The sequence below is a fragment of the Suricata suricatta genome, chromosome 1, assembly GCF_006229205.1.
Source record: "Suricata suricatta isolate VVHF042 chromosome 1, meerkat_22Aug2017_6uvM2_HiC, whole genome shotgun sequence".
NCBI classification, from domain to species: Eukaryota; Metazoa; Chordata; class Mammalia; order Carnivora; family Herpestidae; genus Suricata; species Suricata suricatta.
The window spans coordinates 189,349,180-189,360,900 of NC_043700.1; the positions used below are offsets into that span (position 1 = coordinate 189,349,180).

Genomic DNA, 11,721 nt, shown 5'->3' on the forward strand with positions numbered 1-11,721 from the left:
CCTGCCATCAGGGAGCGCACAGTCTAGAGAACAGCAGATAAGCAAAAACGCATGGCAGGTGGGAACGCCGTCATGGAGAGCGGCCTGGGGAAGCTGAGGCAGGGAGCGAGGGGGGGTGTCAGAAAGAATATCAGAGGTGTTTTCAGGAGTAGAGGACGCGTGTAAGGAACTTTGCCGTGTCTGGGACAGACAGACAGACGGACAGACAGACAGGTGGGGAGTTCTAGGAACGCCGAGCGGCATGAGCGGATAAAGCCCCGGTGGCACGGGCAAGCCCAGGCGTATAATACAGCTCAGGAGGTCTATGGGCAGCGCTAGGGGCCCTGAATGCCACACCCCAGAAGTCAGGCTCACCTAACCACATAGGTTTCCAGCCCTGCTACCTTCTCTCGCTCCCCTAACACTTACAAAAAGACTCCAAGATCAAGTCAAATTTCCAAGCCATGTTTGCTATTGAGTTAGGCCCCTTCGAGAGCCAGAAAAGCACGTGAGCCCATTAAAGGCTCTGACAAGTCCAGCAGGAAGGCGCGTGGTTGGACCTCGTCATTTCCCAGACACGTTTGACCTCAGAATCCTTCCTCCTCCAACATGTATTCAACTGACACGGAGCTGGTGGTATTCCCAGAAACACAGATCGTAAAACCACCGTGAGGCCTGAGAACTTGGGGCGGGGGGGGGGGGGGCGCTGCAGGAGATCTGAGCAAGGGCTGCAAGCCCGCACAGAGGAGGAAGTGGGAGCAGCAGCTGTGCATGGTGGAGCCACCTGGCTCTGCTGGAGGAACTGAACTGGTACAGTGATGGGTCCCCTGAACCTGGGAGCCAGGATCAGGGTTCCAGACTTGACAGCAGAGCTATTAGTGGGTGTCCGAGGCAAAGCCCGGTGGCCAGTTCTGAAATGGAGGGGACAATGACAATATGGTTTCCAAGGGACCCTTCATTTCTGTTGTGCTGACACTCCAGAGCCACCAGCTGTCTCTACTTCTGCGACATGCAAGCAGTAAGCTGGACCGGCTCTATGGCATCAGAGGTGAAAGAGCCAACGGATGTGCATTTATTAAGTGCCTATTGTGTACTTGGCTGAGCACCAGGCCCTGGGAGGGAAGGAAGGCATAAGGGAGCATCAGGACCCATCTTCGCATTACTCCTTAGTACAGGAGGAAGGACCAGAGTCAGAAAACCGAGCGAGGGGAAGCCCAGCTCTGCCACCTCAGCTGGATGGCCTGTGGCACGTCTGTGGCCCCTCTTACTAGTCTCCTAGGGTCGTACAACAAAGTGCACAAACACAAGAGAAGATCACCCTTTCGAGGTTCCGGAGGCCCCATCACCACCAAGATGTCGGCAGGGCTGTGCTCCCCTGGGAGGCTCTAGGCGAGGACCCTTCCTGGCCTCTTCCGGCCTCCAGGGGCTCAGGGCTTCCTGGGCTTGGGGCCACACCAGTCTCTGCCTGCTCCCACAGCGTCTCTGTGTCCCAGCCCCCCTCTTCTTTCTCCTATAAGGACATGATTGTAGCGTGGTCCCTACAATCTTATCTTGAGATGATTTTATCTTGAGATCCTTAATTATATCTGCAAAGAGTCTGCTTCCAAATCGGGTCCCATTCACAGGTCCCGGAGGTTAGCACGTGGCCATAGCTTTGGGGGGACAGCATTCAGCCCACCACACCCCTACTGTCTCATCTGAAAATGGGGATCATCGCAGCACTTGCCTCACTGGGTGATGTGGCGTCATAAAGCCCTCAGCACTGAACCCGGGCGGCTCATGCCTGATCCTCCGGCGTTACGCCCGCACGATGCTCTCACCTCGATGCACTGTGATCCGGGCCACCAATGCACTCATTTTGGTGGCATACGGATTACGACAAAAATGCTTTTCGTGTTCTGTCGTCAGCCCCAAGTGTGCAGGGGAGGCAAGAATGTCACCGTCTTTAGGAGTACAGTCACAGGCCACAGACATTTGTCGATTGGTCATGACAGCCAGGACAGAATGCTGCTCGTCCCCTGAATTCCGAATGGGCTGGGGCTTCTGGACCTGGCAGGGGCCCACGTCCGCGCACGCAGCCATCACCGCAGTCATGGGCGAGTCCCTGCCTCCTACACTCACGTCCTGGGAATGCACAGACAGCACAATGTTCCAGAACCCTCCGCACAGAGAGAAGAGGGCAGGTGCACAGACTAAGATGCAGGGAAGGAAGTCCCTCAAGATAGGAGCTCAGCCTCAAGTTCATGGTGGGAGCCAGTGGGACACAGGAGCCCAGCTCCATGCTAGCACCTGCAAAGGAATCAGGTATCTGCTCACAGGATGCTTGATGAACAGGAAAGACCACAATGGAAACAATGGGCAGACATAACGATGCTAAAATTGTACTAGTCAGGGTCTGGAGACCAGTAGGTCATGAGAATGAAGGTTAGGGTGGCCCCCAGGCTTTGGGGCGATAGGGTGGATGGCATTGAGGCTAAGGGTGACAGGGGGAGGGGGTCTGAATGCAATTCTACCAATATGAACCATGCCTAAGATTTCTGGAGCGTTCACTCTGGACCAGCCAGGCATCGGGCTGAACCCTTGGAAAGTCGTGTCTTATTTAACAGTCTTCACGGCTCGAGGAATAAACCATCCTTCCTATCCCAAAGTCACCAAACTGAGACACAGAGATGCTTAAGCCATTTGTTCAACTCAGTTCCAGCCACACATTCCTGCTTTCAGTTTCCCAACACACCACATCAGTTCCTTTATGAGACTCAACTAACCCAAGGGGACATTTGCTCAGATTCCCAGTCCTGCCTTCCCCCAATTTAGACTGAGTGTCTTTTTGTGCTTAAAGAAACATCGATACAAACGTTACTTCAAACAGGGATCCTGTCAGTGTGAAGGCACCTCTCAGCTTTGCATCTCCCAGCTGTGGGACTTCCTATGTGCCTCAGTCCCTCTCTGAGCCTCATCTGCAAAATGGGCCCCATGCAAACATGACCCCAGGGCTTTTATGAAGAAGGAAGGAGAAATGTGGGTGAATCCGCACTCTAAGATATGAAGCAAGTGCAGAGCATCTCCATGGGGCGGCTGGAGTCCAACGGCTGGTTGGCTGCAAGTGCCCAGGGGCCAGCCCAAGGGCCCGTGTCACCTGCCTCGCTCAGCCCCTCCCATTCCCATGCTCACTGAAGGCCATTCTGAACATTGAGTTGCAACCTCTTTAGTCACAACATGGTGTGGTTCCAAGGAACACATTCTGTCTGCTGTGACAACTGTAAAATGGGATTATGTCTGCAAATTACCTTGCTGGAAAAGATCCACGTTTCCCAAAGTCCTGGGAGCCGATATGAGCAAGTAGAGTGTAGACACACTCCTGGCCTCGCGATTTTGGGGCGAAGCAGTGAGATGACCCCACCACTCGGCACATTGGGGCGCCCCGGGGCCAGGAGACCCCCCAGCACAACCACGGTGCCCCTAAGAACAAGGGCCCACCACACTCGGGCCTCCAGCCTTCACTTTTAGTCCAGCTGAGGTGAGATTCACAGAACAAAACTCACCGTTTTAGAGGAACAGCTCTGCCCCATTGAGTACATTCTCAGAGTTGTGCAGTCACCGCCCTGTCTAGTTCCAGACCATTTGCAGCTCCCCCAAAGGACACCCACTGCGGTTAGCCGCATCTTCTCCTCCCCCAGCCTGGGGGACCCGCAATCCACCTTCTGTGTCTGTGGATTCTCGTGCTCTGGGAGTTCCGAGGGGATCCCACCTATGGACACTGAAACGGTTTCCTGAGATTGGCAGCAGGCACAGAGGGTTCTAACGTCCCCGGTTGTCCAGATGCCTGACCATCATCCGTGCCAGAGCGGAGTGACAACTGTCAAGGTGCAGTTTCTTCCTCTTAGCTGAGATCTTACCCCTCCCGTGTTCGAGCTAAGATTCATTCCAGCTCCCAGGGTGGGGGGTAGGGGGCTTCCCCCACCCCCGCCCCAGCGACTGCCTCCACCCCCACTTGGCGCACCCCATTTGTTCTTTAAATTTTTTATTTTTTGTAAATGTTTCTCAAAAACTCCTTTTCTTTTTTTTTAATTTTTGACATTTATTTATTTTTGAGACAGAGTTGAGCGTGGGAGGGGCAGAGAGAAAGGGAGACCCAGAATCCGAGGCAGGCTCCAGGTTCTGAGTGATCAGCACAGAGCCAGACTCGAGGTTCGAACTCACGCCCCATGAGATCATGACCTGAGCCCAAGTTGGATGCTTAACTGAGTCACCCAGGGGCCCCAATTTCATTTTTTTAAATGTTTATTTATTTTTGAGAGAGGGAGGGAGCGTGAGTGGGGAGGGACACTGAGGGCGAGGGGGACAGAGGATCCAAAGCGGGCTCCAGCTGACTGCAGCGAGCCCGAGGCAGGGCTTGAACTCGCGAACTGTGAGATCACGACCTGAGCTGAAGTCGGACGGTCCACCAACTGAGCCACCCAGGTGCTGCGGGGCACCCCACTTGGGTACCTTCCCAGGGGACACACTCGTGCTTCCTGCCATGCCTGGACCTCGTGCAAGCCCGCGCGAGGCTGATAGAGGGCAGGAATCACGTGGCACGGTGGACGGAGTCCTGGCTCTGCCCTCCGAGAAGCTGGCTTCCTGTCCCCTGCCCCTCTCTGTGGGTGGTGCGTGTACACGGTGACACGCAGTGACACTATCTTTGCCCTGTCTTTGGCAGCCCCCGAAGTGTTCCAGGTGTACGTGGACGGAGGCCCCGGGTACTCGTACCCGGTCGACTGGTGGTCCCTGGGCATCACCGCCTACGAGCTGCTGCGGGGCTGGGTAAGATGTGCGCCTGCGCGGCCAACACGGGGAGCGGGGGCGCAGGGCCCAGCGGACTCGGGTCCCCGTGGGGGAGGAGCGCATGCGAGGACGCGGAGGCCCCGGGGCTCGGTCCTGATCTGTGTGCCTGGGCTCCCCGAGCATTCGGGGGGCCCCGAGCCAGCTTCTGGTGCAGCCACCTCGTTCTGCCGGTGGCGAGAAGGATGTCACCGCCGGGAAGGCCTCACATCAAGGTCGGCGGCTCAGGCGGCTCAGACGCCGGAAGCACTTCCGCGTCGTGACGTCAGACGCTGCTCGGAGTCCCTGCCCGACCTTTCAGCTGGAGCCGAGGCTCTTTGAGTACCAGGCCATGCTTGCTTCCTTTCCCCTTGTGTTCACTGCATGCCCGCCCGGAGCACGTCGGTGGATGTCCGAGCACAACGGAGCGTTCGGCACATAGCGTTGATTTTAGTTCACTGAATGTCAGCTGACGGTGACTAATAACTCATTTTTACTTGGGTGGAAAGAATTATGGCAAACTCATCTTGAGACATGTGCTCTCTGCACAACTGCTTGCAGATGATGCCCCTTAGCCTTGGTTTCCCTGTTGGCACAGCGGGGTAACAGCCTTGGGTCGGTTTCGCGCAGCCGCAGTTCCCGCGGGATCGCGCGGCACCTGCATAGGGGACGCGGGGTTTGCTTGCCCCTCGCCTTGCAGGACAACAGCGTCCCCGCCCAGAGCCGTGGTTTTGAGTGCGTCACAGTCATCTGTGTCCAGGCCAGCGGAGGTGCACGCCCTGTAGGCAGGGGTCACCAGTGTGTGCGATAAAGGGGGAGGAAGGAAGGAAGGGACGGAGGAAGGAGAGAGCACTTTGCAAACCATCAAAGCCATGGGAGTGCAAATAAGTGTCATTTTTTTTGCCCTGTCATTTAAGCAACTATTGTGTGCTCCAGATCTCAGTGCTCTCCTCTGAATTCCTCAAAAACATAATTACTCTCCGTGATGTGTCTAGAATTTAAAAAACATATACATAGATGAATACACATGAACTTGTTAGTTTTCCCAAGCACTAAATGGGAAAAAAAAGCCATCTGATTCGTGGGCAGTTCCATGGTCATCTGCTGGGGTCATTGGTGCTGGTTTCTTTAGTCGCTAACGCTGTATGACCACAGGACACAGGCATCTTGCAGATGCGATGTATCTGATATCCTCAGTCACGCAAATGCCCTGGGCGAGCGCTGCCCCAAGCGTGATTGGGTGCTCCCCAGCAGAAAGCCAATGCAGATCTCATTGGCTTTATTAAACGACCCGTGAATGGGACAGTACTTCATGCAGCATAGAGGTGGGCGCCCTGGGGACCAAGATGTCATTGGCAAAAGGAAAAGATTGTTTCCGGCAAGGAGCTTTAAAGGGGGGGAGGGAAGCAAAGTGCCTTAACATGCAGATTGCCCATCTTTCTTTGCAGGGTGGAGGGGACCCAGGTGGCAGGCTCCCTGGCCAGGACTGAAAAATTCCTGAGCCACTGGTATTTCTGGAGGACTTTGGAACCGCAATTAGATTATATAGGAATCCCTGGTTTGGGAACTCCTTCTAAATGACAATGTTTGGGGCCTATGAGGTTTCTTTTGTTTTTCTTTTTGTTTTCGTTTTTGTTTAACATCTGTCATTCCTCACGGATCAGAACAGTCAAGGATGACAATTGGACAAAAAGCCCCGAGGATAGAGGGGGTCTGGTTGCTTCCAAAGTAAATTGTTTCATGTTTCATTTGACTGAGTTTCCTACTTGGAGATCCAAATACCACGTTCAGGAGGAGTGGCACCCAGAGGACTGGAGCCTTCAGCGTGGGGACAGAGCGGTTCACTGAAAGGACACCTGTTACGTGCTCGTGTAGACCTTCCTCACAGACGTCTTGATCTGGCTTCACCTTGGGCAGGTTTATGTGAATAGTCGATTCTCTGTTTTTCATGCTGGAAGCAGTCGCGTTTAGCAAAACAGCTACACCGGAAAACACTCATAAGTTTACCCTCCCGGGTAAACATAAAGATTGCCCTTCCTTCCCAAATTCCAGCACCGCATCAGGTCAGTCAGTGATGGCGTCCCCGACAAGTCACCATCCCCGTGTGCGCCTGGATGGCCTCAAAATCCAGGGAGCTTTTCACCTCCAGAAGGTGGAAGTCTTGATGGGAATTTTCCAGTGTGCTCCAGGATCTCAGAGTTGGAATGAATTAGATACGTGGGTGGGAAATGAGTGAGACCAATACAGTCTGCTGGTTATGGACCCCGAAGTACTCTGGACCCGACCTGGAGGAAACAGCCGTCTGTCCCCAAATGCTTGGTACGGAGAGCCCGGGAACTGAGTGTCATTAATGAGCATGAATGCAGAGATTCCGGGGAGCCTGTTTGGATCTTGTAGCCTGGACCAGGGTCATAAGGAGGGTCTCTGAGCCCGATCCCAGTCCTCACCCCGCAGGCACGCTACGTGAAACAGAGAGACCAAAAAATGCCACCCTGTTAGAGCACGGGTACCTTGGTCACCCCAGACGGTGACCATGCCCTCTGATTAGAACACGGTGAGGGGGGGTGTGAGAAGGAGGGTTCCTGCCCCCAGATCCCGAGAACGGACTTAGGGATCTCAGCACAGCCACGTCCCCTTTCCCACCTGCCATGTTCCCGGGGCATCCCTGACAGGTGATCCCCACCTGCGGGTTGGTTCCCCTCCAATTGGGAAAAAAATTAATAATATCTACCCAACAGGGTTGTGTTGAGAATTAAGTCATTCTGATGATGCTAATCACCCAGCGAGTGCCTGGCGAATGTCAGCAACCTTCTGCTTCCTTCCTCGATTCCTGCCCCGGGGGGCTGCCAGCCAGCCTGCCTCCTCTCTGACTTGGCACCTTTGCAGCTGGAGACAGGCACGGGGAGTGGACCCTGGGTCACCCCTGGTTGATGAACCCTGGCAGGAAGGCCCGGGGGCCTTGTGGGCAGAGGTCCGCGTCCCTCCTGCACTCTGGGCGCCTTGGTGCTCTGAGTCCAGCTTAGTCACTTAGCTCACCTGAGCTCTGGCTTCCTCCTTCATAAAATGGGGACTCTGAGGCCGATCCACAAGGTCACAGTGGGGGCAACGTGAGAAAACGTGGGCAGAGCACACGCAGTGCCCGGCACACAGGAGGCTTGCTGATTATCTTATAAATATGCTCCCGAGACAGGTCGATGCCCATGAAGTGCTGACTTGCGCAGAGGCGCGTGGGAGAGTGCCTGAGGGAGCAGGCATTCAAACCGGGTCACATGGGAGCTGCTGGAGGGAACAGTGTGAGAATAAAAGAGGAAGGGCCCTGAGGCAGAGGCCTCAGAGCAGTCAGAGGACGGTCGGGGGACAGCCTGTAAAGGACCTGGAGATGAGCCAGGACACTCGGCTTTACCCTGCAGGCATCATGGTGCTGGCTGTGGGCGTGACCACACAGCGGTTGAGGGAGAGTGTCCTTCGGAGTGACCCATTTCTGGGCTCACATCCTGGCTTCCTTGTCTGGTCTGGAGTGAGCCCATTTCTCATCTGTCAGATGAGGGGAGCATAGTTGCAGACCCAAAGCACAGGGAACCTCGACTACGGTCCTGTGGACACTGGGGGCCAGGAATTCCTTGGGGGAGGGGCGTCCTGTGTGGCCCAAGACATTCAGGAAGACCCCTGGCCTCTACCCCCCAGATGCGGGCAGAAAGGTCCCCGTCTGGCTTACACAACCAAAAATATCTCCAGACATCACCCAGTTTAAACGGGTCCTGGCTGAGAAGCACTGACATACAGTTTCCAGGAGGGGTGAATGAGCGCCAGCACGCACTGCAGGGCACAGAGTGGGCTCCCATCGAGGGCGGAAGGGCGGAGCCCCGAAAACCCCACCCGGGTGTCATGAGTCCTTCTACCCTCCCCACTTCTTCTAACCACGTCCCTGACCTTGGCTTTGACCCCAGTCAGCACTTCTCCTTGCAGCCAGGTAGACAGAGAAGGTTGGGGGTGCAGAGAGAGGATGAATAAAGAGGGTGTGTGGAGCTCCCCTAGAGGCTGGGGCACAGAACTAAGAACTGGGGATACACGGGTGGGTGGGCTCGACGGCAGAACGGGGAAATTGGCACGTGAACCTGGCGGAAGGAAGCAGGGAGCGGTCCTGGGGTTGAACGCTGACTTCTTGTCCCTTGGTAAAGCAGAGAGAGAGCACTGCAGCAGGAGTCAGGACCTGGGAGGAAACTGACTCTGGGACCTCACTCTCTAGGTTTTATGTTTCCATTAAGGGAGGGGAAAGGGTGTGGGTTGTGCCGTGGTTTTCGGGCTGCATTTCCCGGGCCTCGGGCACCCAGGGTTCAACGGTTCTGAGAAGGGGGACATGCTGCCTCCGACTTTGGAGGTTTCGCAGCCCGAAGATCTGTTCTTCACTTTCGTCTGTTCTGTGTTTGGGATTTGGAGTAAAAAGGTTTTGGGGAAACCCACACACACACATTGGATTCGATGGTCCCCAAAGCCCCACTTAGCTCTGGCTGTCCAAATGATAAATCTGGCAATTCTTTCCCTCTCTCTTTCCTTTGTTGGTCAATTGGCATTTCTGTAAATGGCAGGATAGAGACACCCCTGCGCTCCATAATGAGTCTGCCCAGCACCCTGCTGCTGAAATCACTTCACCAGCACTTCATGTAATTGCTTTGCCTTAGAAATGCCACTCGCTTTTCTGAGTCCACACATCCCAAGGCTAAAGCGTGAGAACTAAGCTCCCGTAGGATTCTTTAGCCGAAGCAGATGATATCCTATGCACAGTGTTCCGAGGTTCGCTAGGAATGTATTTAACTGCTGTGTTGGCCTCGTGGCTTCTCAGGGTTACCATTGTTGGTCTGGCTCCCTCCCGAAGGGGAGAGAAGGACAGAGCGAGAAAGTGCCCGGTCTGGAGGTCGGAGGGGGAGGCAGATCTATCACACTTGTCGCTGGCTGGGCTCTACGTCCGGGCACTCGGCACGGTGGGCTCTGGTGGCATCGAGGAAAGAGCACCAAAGGAGACCCTGCATCTCTGTGGGATGCGGCCGGGTCGTCCTCCAGCCTGTGTCCCGACTCCTAAAATGAGGAGACGGGAGTGCGCCCCCTCCAGCAGCTGGCTTCCAGGCGTGGCTGGGACAGGCTGGGAGGCACGGTTTCTCCAAGGGCAAGAAGGTGGGAAGAAGCAATCCTGGCAGTCCGGAAGCTGACCTCCCCGCTCTCCGTTAATTCCCTCTCCTGCGATTTCTTATCAATGCAGCCGTTACTGGTGCAAAGGCGAGGCTGCCAGCCGCCTCGGGAGGGAATTCTGCAGTGCTCACTGCTCGGACTGTACTCCACCTCCCGTTCCACTGGGAAGAATGTTAGCACATCTAGTTAGCTGGCTTTCCTAGGGAGCCCCAGGTTTTGGCTTTGATTTCCATAGTACAGGGGAAAAGGGAGGGGGTCCCAATTTGATTGACAAATGAAAGAAGAGGCAGCCAGTCCGGAAAAGGTCCCCTTCTGGGTGGGCGCATCGGAAGACACAGATGTCTTTGCCAGGGGCGCCCCATTGGGTGAAGATCAAGACCCTCCTGCATTCCAAGGACCTGTCACCCCGCCCAGGGCTCAGAACCCCCTCACCTTCTTGGCTGGCACCCCCTCTTTGCAGCAGCCCTGAGGGAATTCAAGTTCCACGGGATTGGAGGCCACACCTTCTGCACCATGTGAGCCCAGCACGGGCTCTGACCCACAGCCGGTGTCCAATCAGTGCTTGTGGACGGACATACCCCCATGCTGGTCACTGTGCTCTGAGAGCTGCTGAGGCCCACCTTCAGGGACCCCCTCAGGAATTTCACAGCAGTCAGGTTCACGCCGACAACGACATTCCTCGCTCGCAGTTTCTCTAGCTGTTACAGCACGCGTGCTCCGAGGTGACTGCCGATGCCAGCCCTGAGCCATCTGACCGTATGCAAACCTCAAAGCATCTTGCCCCATGAAGCTGGGGGGCGGGAGGGTAAAGAAGGGGAGAGAATTGGGGAGGAGGCAGAGGGAGTGAGCTGACCTCAGACGCTGTCTGAGCCGTGTCCCCAGGGTCCCACTCAAGAAAGCTTTCTCAAGTTTTAAGAGGCTCTTGGAGGACAGAAACTGCCCAGAGCAGTGTCAGGAAAACAAGTCAGGGGTTTCATGCTCCGCTGAGCTGGCCAATTGGAGAAACAGAGCTCTGCATCCTGGCTGTGGGGGCCGGAGGGTAGAAGCCCCTCCTCTGGGCATCCGGGCACCCCAGCAGACCCAGACCTGGCTGATTCCAGCCCTGCCCAGCCTCAGGTGGTTCTGCCAGCGCAGGGAAAGGTGGAGGTGAGGCCCGCCAGCAGGTAGGGGTTTTGCCTAGAGGTGGTGCTGGTGGTGACAGCCACCCACCCCCAAGCCTGGAGTTGGGACTCGGGAGTTAGGCTGTTGGGTGTGGATCCTACCTTTGCCCCTTAGCGGCTGTGTGACCTCACCAAGTCATTTAACCTCCTGCGGCCCTAACACAGCACCCACCTACCGGATTCAAGCACTGCCTACAGACCTAATCACTGTTGGTGCATGGGCCCGGGTCACCGGCTCTGCTGCGAAAGAGGAACACCCACTGCTCCCCGAGGGGAAGACTCAACCACCGCCTCCTAAATGCACGGTTCCAACCCCCGGGCGGCGTCTTCCGGTTCAGCCTCTCTCTGACTCCCGCTCTGTCCCTTTGGTTGCAGAGACCGTATGAAATCCACTCGGCCACGCCCGTCGAGGAGGTCCTCAACATGTTCAAGGTGGAGCGCGTCCACTACTCCTCCACGTGGTGCAAAGGCCTGGTTGCCCTGCTGAAGAAGGTAAGGGGGCGGCCGCCAGCCCGCCGGGTCTGGCGGCTCAAGGCCCTTAGTGCAGGCGCAGGCGTACCACCGCATTCGGGAAGGAACAGCATGCCAGTGGTGGCAC

At 55.9% G+C, this 11,721-nt stretch overlaps 1 protein-coding gene across 1 annotated transcript in view; it reads left to right on the top strand.

Annotated features, from left to right (window-relative positions):
- The window catches only part of STK32B (serine/threonine kinase 32B), a 365,585-nt gene that overhangs the window by 329,677 nt on the left and 24,187 nt on the right, over positions 1 to 11,721 (top strand). Inside the window, exons 7-8 of the mRNA XM_029952429.1 lie at positions 4,679 to 4,782; positions 11,499 to 11,615. Of these exons, the coding sequence (XP_029808289.1) occupies positions 4,679 to 4,782; positions 11,499 to 11,615 (221 nt within the window). The remainder of the gene's footprint in view (positions 1 to 4,678; positions 4,783 to 11,498; positions 11,616 to 11,721) is intronic.